The sequence below is a fragment of the Salmo salar genome, chromosome ssa07, assembly GCF_905237065.1.
Source record: "Salmo salar chromosome ssa07, Ssal_v3.1, whole genome shotgun sequence".
Classification (NCBI taxonomy): domain Eukaryota; kingdom Metazoa; phylum Chordata; class Actinopteri; order Salmoniformes; family Salmonidae; genus Salmo; species Salmo salar.
In genome coordinates, this window is record NC_059448.1 from 49,780,287 (window position 1) to 49,796,393 (window position 16,107).

At 43.1% G+C, this 16,107-nt stretch overlaps 1 protein-coding gene across 2 annotated transcripts; it reads right to left on the reverse strand.

The window, feature by feature from the left end:
- Positions 1 to 108: 108 nt before the first annotated feature.
- LOC106609535 (zinc finger protein ZFMSA12A) lies at positions 109 to 13,085 on the reverse strand. Of its 2 annotated transcripts, none has more exons than XM_014208458.2 (9): positions 12,826 to 13,085; positions 11,986 to 12,188; positions 11,550 to 11,609; positions 11,261 to 11,356; positions 3,254 to 3,364; positions 3,019 to 3,142; positions 2,511 to 2,760; positions 2,319 to 2,368; positions 109 to 2,199 (listed from the first exon to the last, which is right to left on the reverse strand). In XM_014208458.2, the coding sequence occupies exons 1-9, from the start codon at positions 12,881 to 12,883 to the stop codon at positions 881 to 883; spliced, it is 2,271 nt and encodes a 756-aa protein (XP_014063933.1). In that variant the 5' UTR covers positions 12,884 to 13,085; the 3' UTR covers positions 109 to 880. The 2 variants fall into 2 exon arrangements, with proteins under 2 accessions (XP_014063933.1, XP_014063934.1); XM_014208459.1 differs by lacking the exon at positions 12,826 to 13,085 and adding an exon at positions 12,409 to 12,615.
- Positions 13,086 to 16,107: the final 3,022 nt, after the last annotated feature.

Consider the following 16,107-nt stretch of genomic DNA (forward strand, 5'->3'; position numbering starts at 1 on the left):
CTAATGGCGTTGCGATAGCATGTGATTGTGCAGGTTGGTCACATGTAACACAGAGAGAGCACAGTGCTGAGTGCCCCTAAAAAAATTAATCAATAAATAGAAGCTTAATAAGTATTAAAACCTTTAATAATAGGTATAACAAAGAATATCACAACCCTCCAAATATAACACCAGGAAATACACTTTCTAGATTCCTTGAAAGTCTAGAAATACGCTTATCAAATAACACATTATCATTATTACTGTTAAGAGTAAATACTTATATTACAATTGCACATGCATTTCACCAGTTCAATCTCTATCCATGACTACCGCTCCTATTACATAAACATGTGTACATGCAAACAGCTCTACATGTCTATAATACATCTGTAAAGGAATAATATTTGTAATGAGAAAAACAGAACATCACATGAAACTATAAAGTAGCTTCTTAACTGGTCCAGTAGATTGGCAACCAAATCAGCTACTTGATGAGGTTCTGAGACATGATGTATAGAGAAAGACTAGAGAGTCTACACCCCCGTCACCTTCCAAAGCCCCTCCCCCATCCGTGAATGATGCCATTGCCGCACGTTTTTGGAAAACCTACACCGGACAATTCCTTTGTTTCTGTGTTAATGATAAATTCTTAGTTGTTCCAATTAAATTCTGTGCATGAAGCCATTGCAGAGGGTTTGTTTGAAACCTACAATGAAAAACGCAGTTGTTTCCATGTTAACAATAATTAGAACACCCATTAATCTCTCTGGACTAGTATTTATTTTTCCCCATAACTTGTTGCTTCGCTAGCGAATTGCACTCCCAACTACCCACTAAGAGGTGAGAGGTAGGACTGGGGGGGGAGTATTGGGACATTTTTCCGTGCGCAGGGCAGCGTTCAACAATTTGAAGGACCACCTCCTAGCCTCTCCATGGCATAGCCTCGGGACATGCCAACATGTGCCAACATTTTTATGTTAAGGCTGTCATGATAGATTGCTGGTACGGCCACATGTCCAGCCACGGCGGCCACATGTCCAGCCATCGCGGCCGCATGTCCAGCCATGGCAGTCGCATGTCCAGTCATGGCAGTGGCATTAGTAGGATTCTCCTTCATTTGATAGCTTGGTTGTGAACTGCGCTTGGAATTATTTGGGCAACGAGGCCGTGAATAAGGCTTCTGCCCTGAATGAACTAGCAAATGTTTCTTTAAGCAAGTTTTCCGGATAAAACTCCTTCCACATTCATTACAAGTGAAAGGACGCTCTCCAGTATGCCCACGCATGTGGACGACTAAATGGCTCGACTTAGTAAAACGTTTGTCACACTCTTTGCATTGGTAGGGTTTCTCCCCAGTGTGAAAGCGCTGGTGTACCTGCAGATTCCCTGCTGACTGAAAGGTCTTCCCACACACAGAGCACATGTAGGGTCTCTCCCCTGTGTGGATCCTTATGTGCACATTGAGATTACCTTTCTGAGTGAAACATTTTCCACAGTAGGAGCAGGGGAAGGGACGATAATTCAAATGAGTGCGCACGTGATCCTTAAGGCGTCGGTTTGTTACAAAGGACTTTCCACATTGGTGACAATGGTGAGTTTTCGGAAGCTGCAATCCTTTCTTCTTCTTTGGAAGGTGCGACGATGGCCTCAGATCCGACCTCTTGTGGGCTTCCACGTGGTGCACGAGGCTGGGCAAGTTGCTGAAGGTAATTCCACATGTGTGACAGTCAAGAGTTTGGGGGATTCCGTGAATTTTTTCGTGAGCATGCAGTTGATCCATTTCGGAAAAGGCCATTGCGCAATGACGGCACTGGAATGGTTGTTGCTGTGGCGTCTTAAAACTCTTCCCGCTCTGTGGACAGATGTACATGACTTCGTTGTGCGGACACTGGTGTCTCAATTTCTCACGCAGAGAACCAAACTCTCTCCAGCACTTCAGGCAGCTAAAGGCAGTGCCCACACATTGCATCCTCTTATGGTTTGACAGACTTGTAAAGAATTTGAATCTATTCCCGCAGTTGGAGCACTTGTATGGATTATCCCCACAGTGAATTTGCTGGTGTTGGACAAGTTGAGACTGATAATTAAAGCACTTCCCACACTGAGGACACTGGTGGAAAATGTTCATGTGTGATGAACTGGAAGTAGATGGGGCACACTCATTTGAAGCTGAAGAAAGGGGAGTCAACACCTGAAACGATACCCCTGCAACAGTGTCTGCGGAAAAATGAATACAAATATTGAAATACTCATGAGGAAGTCCCCTACCATTGCCCCACAATAGTCAGCTGCAGCTTTCCAAAGGGTAAATGTACTAAAAGTTTGTGAGGTCTCACCTGTATCACCACCTTGCATGATACTGGTAGGAGAAAGACCAGAACCAGCCCTGTGAAAAGCACAAAACATAAATGCAAATAGTTGACTATTACTGGGTCAAGTGGTAAGTTTGTTTGATAGACTGTCCAAATGCAAATGGTTATTTACCAACTGTACCGTTTGAAATAACAAAAATACATTTATTCTCATACCTTTTCTGTTTTGGGTCGTCCTCTACATCAATATCATCTTCATTCCCTTCATCACAGGTTTCATCGCAGCCTATAATATCTCTTGTGCTCCCCATTTCCACTAAATGTGATGCCAACTCCATCCTTTGGCAGTCTCTGCTTTGTATCCCAGTCCTCATCCCCACACCAGTGTCCAGATTGGTACGGTTTAACTGGTCAGGGAAGGCATCGGATTCAATATCTGATTCCTGAGGAATGTCAGAGGAGGAGACTGCACAGACAAAAACAAATACGTTAAAAACACACTTTTTTATCTAGGTGACTGTTCTGAACACCTAGAGGCAAAACTTCTCAAATCCATAAATTACTTTTTAATCCGTCACTTTATTTAACTAATCCTTCCAACTTTAAATCCCTTTCAAATGAACATATTATTCTCCTCAGATGCAGTTGTTACATCAATAAACCTTATCTGACCATGTTGTGCTAAAATGATGCATAAAAAATGTATAATTTTCTATGAACTTACTGTTTGTGTACAATGTTCTGCATTGTTTGTAATTCTGGAGCAGAAACTGGAGATCTTCTGAGTGAGAGAAAGACTGCAGGCATTCATCCAGGCCAGAGGAGCCAGCACTCAGCAACAATGCAGTCTAGGGAAAAGAGGGACACAAATAAAATGCCAAAATAGATTCCAGGCCAACTACAGTTCTTAATTTGAATGCCGTTTTCTCAAGACTGTCTTACGAAAGTGATTTCTGCACCTGCTTAAAGTCTGGTAGTGTAAGCAGCTCTTCCAGCCGAGTGAGGAAGTCACAGACCAGTTCCTGAAGCACTTGGTCAAAATCAGGTCTGAATTCTTCAGGAAACACCACCTGAAAAGATGGAGAGTCAGTGAGATAATGCAAAAGGGAAAATAATTAGATCAATGAATTATTGTTTGAGAGACCCTGCATGATCCTAGCCTGGGTGCCATGCCTGTTTCTGCTGTCTTGGCACCCAGGCTAGCACAATCCAGTACCCAAAGAACAGGAATCAGTGTTGTGGCATGTAAGGCTGCATGTTGTGGCACTTTTGACCAATCACACCAGATTTCTTCACATCAGATCTGATTGGTCAAAATACCAGTTACTGAAAAACAAATCTGAATTGGGCTGTCTGTGTAAACACAGCATAGACAAATTAATGTTAGTGAATGACTAGTTATGATTTATAATAGCGCAGGCCTATTCACTATTCAAATGCTATCTTGTTGACTAAAATCTTACTGAATCTCAACTCAACTCTATTTTCCACAAACATAACTAACTTGAGTCAGGCCAGAGAAAATGTTCAAGTAAAGGCCTGCCCAGACTGCATGATTTTAACCGCCTTATGACACGATTTTGCCATCCAGACAAAATGTCCACGTTGTGGGTAAATTCTTAGGTCGTAAACGATTGTCGAACATCTTGGCTTGTTCAATGTGACAGGGTCTGCCGATTAAAGGAAAACTCCACTCTTTTGGTATTTGTTTCATTAGTCCATTGTTGATGTAGCCCCAAAATGTTTTGATGTCAGCAATCGAGTTAAGATGTATAACTTTCAAAATACAGCTGCGTTTTGCATCATCATATAATGCTGCATTTTGGTATTTGTGTATTTCGAAAGTTCTATATCTTGAAAACTCGATTGCTGACATGTGCCCTCCAAGCTCACCACTAAGCTAAGGACCCTGGGATTAAACACCTCCCTCTGCAATTGGATCCTAGACCTCCTGACGGGCCGCCCCCCCCCAGGTGGTGAGGGTAGGCAACAACACATCCGCCATGCTGACCCTCTACACGGGGGCCCCTCAGGGGTGCGTGCTTAGTGCCCACCTGTACTCCCTCTTCACCCACGACTGTGTGGCCGCTCACAATTCCAACACCATCATTAAGTTTGCCGATAACATAACGGTGGTGGGCCTGATCACTGACGATGATGAGACAGCCTACAGGGCGCTACAGAGAGCAGTGCGTACGGCAAAGCTGCCTGCCATCCAGGACCTCTATTCCAGGCAGTGTCAGAGGAAGGCCCTAAAAATGGTCAAAGACACCAACCACCCAAGTCATAGACTTGCTTCCGCACGGCAAGCGGTACTGATGAACCAAGTCTGTAACCAACAGGACCCTGAACAGCTTCTACCCCCAAGCCATACGACTGTTAAATAGTTCATCAATAGCTACACAGAGTATCTGCATTGAACTCATAAATCATCACAGCATGCTGCTTTTAGTGTTTATTATCTATCCTGTAGCAGTTAGGAAGGCACAGCCACACTGTGCCTACTATCCCACTTGCACTGTTTCTCTCTCCTTCCACAGACTCCCTGGAAGGGGAGTTACGGACTCTGCCAGTGAGGCCACACCACCGCAAGAGACTACAGGTGGCCGCCATCTTCAACCACCCTCTTGCCTGAACTGCTTGTGGACTAGAACGCAAGAGACACTAAAAGCTAAAGCATCTGAAACTTTTACTCTTTGGTTGTGTGTTTTCTCATTGCCGCTTGTGTAGTCGGGCACACCCCACTCTTCTCGACATATGGTGGAGAATGCAGACATCTGAGTAAAAACACAACTAATTGCATTTTTTGTAACTTTTTTTGTGCAAGAGCGGAACCATGTCTAATCCTGGAGTTGGAAACTTGGAAAACATGCTGGGATAACTCATAAATCTTCATGGAGTCAGCCAACAGATCTCTGATACCATGGTAGAAGGCATGGCCGGCTCGTACAACAGATTACCCACCTCAGAGGTACTCTGGAAGATCAAAGGAGGCCTGTTGGAACAGCTTAGGGGTCCAGTCCCTCTTCGCTCACCCGCCAGTAAGGCAAGAGAGACACTCACTAAGATGACTGATGCTGATGACCCAGAGGCTTTTCTCTTGATGTTTGAGAGTGACAGAGAGAGAGAGTTATGGGACCGGATGACATGGCCGCTCTTGTAGCCCGTATCTCACAGGAGAGGCCCAACAAGGCTATCAGGATCTGAGGACAGTAGGGGTCATTAACTATGACCGTTTGAAGGAGGAGATCCTGAGCAGATTAAGGCTCAACCCCTTTGCAATGCGCCCAACGGTTCAGAACCTGGGAATAACAAGCTGGCCAGGTACCCCAGGCCCAATTATACCACCGAAGGCGGCTTGGGAAAGAATTGTCTGAAGCCATAAGGCAACTCTGTGGATGATGTGATCAACAAAGTTGTCCTGGACCAGTTCATGAGAACTGGCCTTCCCTATGATCTGCACAAAGCAGCCACCCAACAATGCCCTCAGACTTACCAGGACATGATTTAGCTGGTGGAAAAGTTGGGGGCTTCAAAAGATGCACTTAAGTCAAACTAACAGGAACGACCTTGGAAGAAACAACCTGACAACCTTTTTCCTCAAGAAAATATGAGCCTCCCAAAACTGCTGCTTACTTCCCAGCCAGAGAGGAGCGACATAATGTTGTCTGGTGCAGAAAATGTGAGGCCAAGGGTACCCTACTCGACTAACAGATGAGCAAATGCCTACAGGCCCACTGGCGATGACCACCTGTGGGACCTGAGGGAGGAGGGAAGTGAGGTACCTGCTCGCTAGTATCTAGTGCAGGTGGGCTCACAACCTATTCTGGCAGAGCAGTCACGCTAATACGGCCAGAATAGATTCCTGTAGGGGGTCTTCGAAACCACAACACCCTACCCCTCACCTGCATCCATGGGGACACCAAAGACATCCCACATCCGGTTCAACACTGATTGTGGGGCATGGACAACCCCTCTGCTCCCGAGTCGAAACTGCCTGGGATTTGAGTCTTTGAGGCTGCTGGGGTAAGCAAAAATTCATTTCGCACTACCTCTGCTCTTCACCACACCCATAGACCCAAGCCTTTGCTGCCTGTTCTGAAGGGGCAAAATACTAAAAAACTTTCTCACCAGGAGAGATCGGTAAAGGTGCTGCTGGGTGATGCTGCACAACCAGACCAACCTGAATACAACAGAGATACCGCTGATGTGGAAGGTGAGCCTCCCCTACATATCAATGACTTCTCAGTTCTGTTGCAGTGCCGTTTTGGTGATGCCCAGAGACCAAAACCTCGCAAATGCCCTTTGGTGACTCCTTACGTTGCCCTTCATCAAGGGCTACTCTATCGGTTAACGAAGTAGGCGAAGAACTTATATCCTCCTAGTGCCCAAAGTGTATGTTCCAGTTGTTCTCCAACTGGCCCACTCTGACATCTTGGGCACTCATCTGGGTGAGGAAAAGACAATGGAACGAATTCTACAGAAGTTTTACTGGCCCGGGAATCTACATGTCTGTCTCACGGTACTGTCAGAGGTTTCCCACCTGTCAGCAGACTGCCCCAGTAAGGCGTACCCCACTACCCATCATTGAGACCCCATTTGATAGACTAGGGAGACCTAGTTGGACCTCTCCCAAAGTCTGGGAAAGGATACTGATATATCCTGGTGGTGGTAGACTATGCCACCAGGTACCCAGAGGCAATTATCCTATGAACCATCACTACCAAGGCCATAGCCAAGGAGTTGGTACATATGTTCGCAAGGGTGGGCCTTCCTAGAGTTCAATCCTGGTGACCGAGTGCTCCTTCTCCCCACCACAGAAAGCAAGTTCCTCGCCCGGTGGCAGGGGTCCTACGCAGTCATGGAGAAACTAGACCCAGTGACGTACGGGATACACCAGACAGATCGCCGTAAACGAGAGCAAGTATATCACATCAACCTTCTGAAGAAGTGGGAGGAGGATGATGTTACTGTGGCCTTTGTCTCCAGAGCTTCCTCGGGAAATACCCAGAGATGTCATAAACATGGGCCAAGACCTTACTCCCCAACAACCCCAAGAAGTAAGACACTTTGTTGATCAGTACACGGATATATTTATTTTCCTCTTTGCCAGGGCGGACAGATGTGCTAGAGCAGTATATCCTTACGCTACCTGGGAAGACTGTACACGTCAAGCCGAATAGGGTCCTTGAAGATCATCGCAAAGCCATCTGCTCCGAGGTCAAAAATGTGTGTGAGTTGGACGCCATAGAGGAGTCAAAAAGTCAGAGGGCCAGCCCTATCGTCCTGGTATCCAAGCAACTGACCTTATCCAACCACCAAGACTCAGGTGAGAGCCTTCATGGGACTGGCCAGTTACTACCGGCGGTTTATTCTGTGAATCTTCAAACCTCGCTCTGTTCAGGACCAGTCCTGAGGTCACCAGACTACTCCAAGCCTTTCGTCGTCCAAACAGACGTCTCTGGAACTGGACAAGGAGCCATCCAGTCCCAGGTCTGGGATGGTTAAGAACATTATGCTTTATTCATCAGTCAAAAGCTCCTACCTAGGGAACCGAAGTATGCTACCGTAGAAAAATAATGTCTGGAAAATAATGTCTGGCTATAAAATAGGCTGCCTGCTCCCGATCCTACCATTTCATGGGAAGGCAGTTCACCCTGGAGACAGACCACACACCCTTGCAGTGGATTGCCAAGGACACCAATGACCGGGTGACTCACTGGTTCCTCGAGCAACAACCATACAACTTTGTGGTTCGACACAGACCAGGGTCTGCTCATGGGAACGCTGATGCCCTCTCCCGGCTCCATTTTCTCTTCTACCAATTCCTTTCATGGCTCGGAGTTAAAGGGAGGGGTGTGTGGCACCATGAGAGGCATGGGCATAGGTTTGGCTGAAGGACTCTCAGTGCAGCAACATGGACAAAGCCACCCACCCACTTACAGGAGTACGGTGCGCTCACTTCAGCCCCATGGACAACGGCACTCAGTTCAGCACTGTGCAAGGCTGCACTACCTTCAGCACCAGGCCAGCCACAGCGCTGCTCACCAAACACACCTGTGCAGGATTACTAATCAGCACACCTGCAAGGAATTCCCTAATCAACTGACTGGCACAAGAGTGCAGGCTGGACCTAACTCAAGTGAGCAGTTAGGAAGACACAGCATGCCTACTCTCCCCTTCCACAGACTTCTTAGAAGGAGTGTTACGGACTCTGCCAGTGAAGCCGCACCGCCGTCTTCAAACACCCTCTGGCCTGAACAGTTTGTGGACTACAATGCCAGAGACACAAAAACCTAATGTGAAAGCATCTAAAACTCGAACTCGTGTTTACACTCATTGCCGCTTGTGTAGTCGGGCACAACCACTCTTCCCGACAGTACCCCGTGTATATAGCGAAGTTATTGTTACTCATTGTATTTATTTCGAATTTATATTATCTCTTTTCTCTGCATTGTTGGAAAGGGACACATTATCAGAACCTTGCATAATGCACATTCACTAATAATGACTAACTTAACGTAGCAGGCATTAGGCTACAGAAAATTAACACAGGTTAAATCAAGCTTTATTTATACAGCACATTTCAGCCATGGAATGCAACAATGTTCTTCACAGGAAAAAGATAAAAATAAAATGCTATATTTACTACACAATAAGAGGATGAATAACAAACTGAACAACTAAAAAGCACCCTAAGGAAAAGCAAAGCTAAATTTGTGTGTTTTAAGATCTTTTTAAAACATTCACAGTTTTGGCCCTCCTCAGGTTCTCTGGCAGGCTATTCCGGAGGCTGGGGGCATAGTAACTAAAGGCTGCCTCTCCATGACTCCTGGTCCTAGGCTTTGGGATAGTTAAAAGGCCAGTGCGCCAGAGGGACCTACTGTACTGGACACATAACTTAAAAGCATGCCTGACATGTATTGGGGTGCACAATCTTGGATTGATTTAAAAACCAATAGAAATTCATTCTAAAAACACAGACAGCCAGTACCGAGACCTTAAAATCGGTGTAATGTGTGCTGTCCGTCTGGTCTTGGTCAGTACCCGTGCTGCAGTATTCTGTATGTTTTGCAGTTAACCAATGGCTTTCTTGGGTAGACCAGACAGAAGAGCATTACAGTAGTCAAGCCTGCTTGTAATAAAAGCACGGATGAGTCTCTCTGTATCAGCCTAAGAGAGAAATGGCCACACCGTGGCAATGTTCCTCAGGTGGTAAAAAGATGTCACATTCCTAACGTGTGATTCGAAATGGAGTTCCGACTAAAATAACACCTAGGTTTTTTACCTGGTGTTTTATCCGTATTGTCCGCGAATTAATAGGTGCGGACAGATTCTCTCTGTGCTTTGGCTCCAACAAGATGTACCTCAGTCTTGACTTGATTTAGTTGGAGGAAGTTGTGAGCCATCCAAGTATTTAAATCACGAATACAGTCTAATAATTTATCCGTGGAGCTAAAATCCTCTGGTGACACTAATGTAAAAAGTTGTATCGTCTGCGTAGCAGTGAAAATCAATGATGTGCTTTCTGATAATGCTGCTATAAATGCTGTAACATTTATAAACTGAACCTGACCCAAAATCGAACTTTGTCAAACACCACGTGATGTGTTCACCAAGGGTGACAAACCTCAGACTGGTTAAACAGGTACTAAACCAATTTAGAGCTGGACCGGCGAGGACAACCCACCTCTCCAGAAGGACATCATGGTCAACAGTGTTGAATGTAGCACTTAGATGCACAAGATGCTCTCTCAGAATATCATAATGGACCTGTAACTTTAACTTTTTCTACTTACGCTCCTCCTTTCTGCAATTTGTCTTTAATGTATTAGTTTCCTCTCTCAAATGCAAATAGCGAGTTGAAACCGCTTGTCAAGGAGGAAGACGTGATCTCTCATCTTTGTTGTTGTGAGTGACAGGGAGAGTGGCTTGGTGTGTGTAAACCAGAGCAAGAGGTGAAGCGAGCAGTTTCACGCACACTCAAATCTGTCCAAAATAAGCCCAATGCGTTTCAAATGGGCTTATTTTGGACCTAAGCTTGCCTTCGGGACAACAACCCCAATTGTTAGGGCGAAGACATGCATCTCATCATTACATACAGATCTCTGGTGTAAAATGGGAAGGCGCACACATCACAGAAGGAGCGAAGGAGACGAGACCAAAAAGACTACATGAAAACAAGTGGACATAAACACTCATAAAATGTTTAAAATAAAAACACTTGATTCTTGCGATATAGTTACTTGGGATATCGTACAAAAAAATTGCAAATTATTTTGATATAGTTGCCCAGCCCTACAATGGACTAATAAAACAAATACCAAAGGATAGTTTTGGGGTGGAATTTTTATTTAAATACCTCTACTTTTCCTAAGCTCCGAAAAAGTTATGGCAGTATCAATAAGAAAACCACCAGCAATGACACCATTCATAAAAAATAAAACATTTAAATCACACTTTGTAGAATGAAAGCTTGGTGCAAGTAATTGGCTCTGTAGTTATAAATAACCATCACACCTTGAATGTCAAAATTGCAATGCTTTTATTTAGTAATGCCAATGATTATGCTATGGGGATTATATTCGGCATTAGCTTTTCCATGTTGTGATGAGCCTCTTCAATTCGAGAGTTTAGCTTTTTAATACAAGGACCGCTCAGTCACAGAGGTAGGAGGAGCAGTGTCTGTCAACCAACATAGCAAAAGCTTGTTGTTTTTCTTTTGACGCCAATGCTTGATACGCCCAGTTGACGTAGCCTAAGTCGACTGACATAGCCTCGCAAGCCAATCGCAGAATATGATGACAGAACTGAGGTAAACCTTACAACCCAGCCAGGTTGATGTCAAGATTTTAATTTGGTCACGTTGCACAGTGTGACATGTAATAATCGTAAAAGACTGAATCTGACGTAGTGTGGGAAGGCCTTGCAGGTTCAAGACAAGCTTGGCATTAACAGCTACTTACTTGGACGAAGTGTTCACGCTCAACCGGGTCTATAATCAAGCTTTGGGTGAGCTTGGCAAAGTTAGCTTCAGGTGATTCCATGCCTGCATCATTGGACTGTAAAACAAAGTTTAAAAAAAAGATTAATTTTTTGACTTTCAGACAAATCCCGCACAACCATCCATACCAACAATCTTAAATCTCTTGTTTTTAAATATTTCTGAATTATGAGGGTGTTAATTATCTCATAAGTGTCCAGCAGAACAAAATGTCCAATCTTGGCATTGTATTCATACTTTGATTCACCAACCTGTGCATGTTGAGAAGACTTTATTCTATAAAGGAGAGTCCGGAGACTGACAGGGTTTACCTGCAAGAAAAGTGATCAAGTCTGATACTTTGCATAAAACTATTTTCTACATTTTACCTATACACTAAGAAAGTCCACCTGCTTCCTGGATAAAGTTGCATACTGTTTTTTAATGGGCTTCAAGATTATATCATCAAATTCATGAAAACACAGTAATTTGAGATGTGAAATTCTACCTCTATGCCTTATGGTTTTCGATTACAAAAACAATTGAAAACCTTCATAAAAGGCATCAGGTAGAAGTAAATTAATCCACGAATACAACTAGAATGTAATATCTTAAATGCCCATGTTTTCATGATTTTTTAAAGCCCATTCAAAAACAGTATGTGACATTGAAGTGATTCTGTATGGCATAATATGTGGCATTTCTTACCCTTGCTCTCAGACCCAAAATAAGGAGGGTCCTCTGTCTGTCAGTCATAAGTTCGGGGACAGTTTGTGTTACCACGGTCACAAACTCCTCTAATTTTCCATAGTGCTTGATGGCCCTCTGTTGCGCTACCTGCCACATAAATGCAGACATCAGCCGTAGAGGTGGAACCAAAAGGCGCAGGGAGGAGAGCGGAATGGGGGAATCTATAATGTGAAAAGTACAGTGAAGTGTGTTAGATATCTAGCTAAATCAATTCCATTTTGTAGAAACATTAACATAGCAGAACTAACTAAATTAGCTACTTTTGCATATCTTAACTACATATAGTTATTCATTGAGTGATAAATGTTACGGTTGATATAACATTGCCAGCAGATAGCTAACGTTAGCCAACTTAACGTTAACAGCTTAACTTGCACTTACGTATTAGCTATAAGGCTAGCTTGCACAGAACGTGCGCAAATGGACACACAATAACATAATACAAAACTGAACGTTAGTTAGTTAGTCAATAATAACAGATCGCCGTAGCGGCACTGCTAGATAGATCAAGGGGTTTTGCTAAAAACGGAAAAGTAGGCCTAGCTAGCTACCCAGCTACTTCCTTGAGATCAGGGTCGTGTTCATTAGACACCGAAGGAGAAAAAAACGGACCGAAACGGACAGGGACAGCCTGAACTTATCCAATAAGAAACGCTCGTTTTAGTAAAGTGTACACGAATGAGGACAGCCCTGCCTGATCATGGCTAGTTGGCCACCTAGCTAGAAAACACAACCTAGACAGATTAACAAGAAAAAACACAATATTGTTTTATATAATACGTTACCACGAATACATACCCATTATGGCCCATGTGCCAATCAGTATCTTAGCTACCTTTGCTAGTGAGCGCCGCATGAGACGGTAGAAAGTAAACCTAGCTAGCCAACGTTACTTCCAACGAACAAAGAGGATGTGAAACCTTTGCCACCAGTAGGCCTATTACTCCAGCGTCCGAAATTGTCTTCAAAATAAAAGTCCTAATTACGGGTTCACAGCAATGATGTACTGTACACTGAGTGTACAAAACATTAAGAGCACCTTCCTAATATTGAGGTGCACCCCCTGTCCTCAGAACAGCCTAAATTCGTCGGGGCATGGATTCTACAATTCTGGCCCATGTTGACTCCAATTCTTCCCACAGTTGTGTCAAGTCGGCTGGATGTCCTTTGGGTGGTGGACCATTCTTTATACACACGGGAAACTGTTGAGCGTGAAAAACCCAGCAGAGTTGCAGTTCATAACACAAACCGGTGCGCCTGGCACCTACTACCATACCCCGTTCAAAGGCACGTAAATAGTGTGTCTTGCCCATTCACCCTCTGAATGGCACACATACACAATCCATGTCTCAATTATCTCAACACCTAAAAATCCTTATTTAACCTGTCTCCTCCCATTCATCTACACTGATTGAAATGGATTTAATGCTGCAATATGTCATATTTTTAGGCAAACAAATTTACATAGAGATGTGAGTTATAGATCTGTCATTCTCATTGAAAGTCTAAGAAGCGGTATGTGGGTATGTACGGATGTATTGTGATGGAAGGTGTGGTGTGTGTTTTTGTGTTTGGAAAAGTGTGGAGTTAAGTGAGTGACAATTGCAACACTAGCTGCAGTAAAGTATGGGGAGGGGGTTGCACTCGGATAATCAGAGAGGGGGGGTATTATTGTGGCCCTGGTGGCACAAAATAAATAGAATCAAATGTTATTTGTCACATGCGCCGAATACGCCGTGAAATGCTTACTTACAAGCCCTTAACCAACAATGCAGTTCAAGAAATAGACTTAAGAAAATATTTACTAAATAAACTAAAGTAAAAAAAAAAGTAAAAAAATAAATTAACACAAGAAAATGACCTAACAATAATGAGGCTATATATAGGGGGTACCGGTGCCGAGTCAATGTGGGGGGGTACAGGTTTATCGAGGTAATTTGTAAAGTGACTGTGCATAGATAATGAACAGCGAGTAGCAGCAGTGTAAAAAGAAAGTAGGGGGTGGGCAATGTAAATAGTCCGGGTGGCCATTTGATTAATTGTTCAGAAATCTTATGGCTTGAGGGTAGAAGCTGTTAAGGAGCCTTTTGGTCCTAGACTTGGCGCTCCGGTACCGCTTGCCGTGCGGTAGCAGAGAGAAAAGTCTATGACTTGGGTGACTGGAGTCTTTGACAATTCTATTGGCCTTCTTCTGACACCGCCTAGTATATAGGTCCTGGATGTCAGGAAGCTTGGCCCCAGTGATGTACTGGGCCGTACGCACTACCCTCTGTAGCAACCTTACGGTCAGATGCCGAGCAGTTGCCATACCAGGGAGTGATGCAACCGGTTAGGATGCTCTCGATGGTGCAGCTGTAGAACTTTTTGGTTGTTTTCTCTTTGTCATTATAGGGTATTGTGTGTAGATTGATGAGGAAAAAAAGTAATTGAATACATTTTAGAATAAGGCTGTAATGTAACAAAATGTGGAAAAAGGGAAGGGGTATGAATATTTCCCGAATGCACTGTATATTACACTTACATCGTTTCCATGTGGGCAAGAATATTGGAAATGTAATCAAAGCCTATTGGATGATAACTTGTTTTTAACAAGGACAGAATCATTTTTAACTGACTTTTTCCTTCATGATATAGGTTCAGCAGATCCACTTATTGTATAGGACACTTTTAAATGTGCCTTTAGAGGCCATGGATTTCAGTACTCATCTCTAAAACAAAAGCAATTTAGGTCGAAAGAGTCCATATTAACAAAGGAAAAGGAATGACTAACAGTACAGATAGATAGCAATAAAAACTGTACCGTAGAGGCTCAGAGTAAGTTAGAGGAAAAACAAAAGGAAATGGAGGAACATATTCAAGAAAGACCAAGTGTAATATACTATTAAAATAAAGCGAACTGGATGGAATATGTGGAAAAATGCACCAAATTATTTTTGAATCTTCAACATAGAAATGCTACCAGAAAGAATTTACTGAAACTTGTTACAAATGATGGAGTCACCCATGATTCACCAAACAATATTTTGAAAGAGGAAGTAAAGCATATGTTTTTGTTTCCGTCTCCTCCATCTGCACTAAACTAAGCTGATTGTATGGCTGTTTTATCTATTAATAATGTAAAATGAACAGCTGTACAGAGAGAGTCATCGGAAGGCCAAATTACAGAGGAGGAAGTTCTTGATGCAATTTATGCCTTTAATTCAGGGAAAACTCCAAGGCTGGATGGCATACCAGTAGAGGTATACCAAATATTTTTTGATATACTCAGAGGGCCATTATGAGCATGTTTTAACCACTCCGATATAAATGGTAGATTATCAGACACTCAACAAGGTCTGATTTCATTATCACTGATAAAGGATCCAAGTGGTAAATTTAAAGATCCAGACCATTTAAATAATTGGAGGCCTCTTACACGTCAGTCTTGTGATGCAAAAATTCTAGCAAAATTCATAGCACATAGAATTCAGAAGGTATTGTCGAATATTATTCATCCTAAGAAGACAGGTTTTTTACATGGACGACACATTGGAGATAATATAAGACAAGTACTGGAAACAATAGAACACTATGAAAAATCTGGGAAACCAGGCCTGGTATTCATAGCTGACTTTGAAAAGGCTTTTGATAATGTACGACTGGAGTTTATATATACATGCCTGGAATATTTCAATTTTGTAGAATCTCTTGTAAAATGGGTTAAAGTTATGCATAGTAATCCTAGGTGTAAAATAGTTAATAATGGCTACTTCTCAGAAAGATTTTAACGGTCAAGAGGAGTAAAACAAGGTTGTCCACTATCGGCATATCTATTTATTATTGCCATCGAAATGTTAGCTGTTAAAATCAGATCCAACAATAACATCAAGGTGTTACAAAACAAGGTGCTTAAAAACAAAGGTGTACGCTGATGATTCATGTTTTCTTTTAAATCCACAATTTGGATCCCTCCACAGCCTCATAGAGGATCTAGATACTTTTTCTAACCTCTCTGGATTACAACCAAATTATGATAAGTGTACTATATTATGTATTGGATCACAATACCGTGTAGTTTACCAATAAAATGGTCTGACAGGG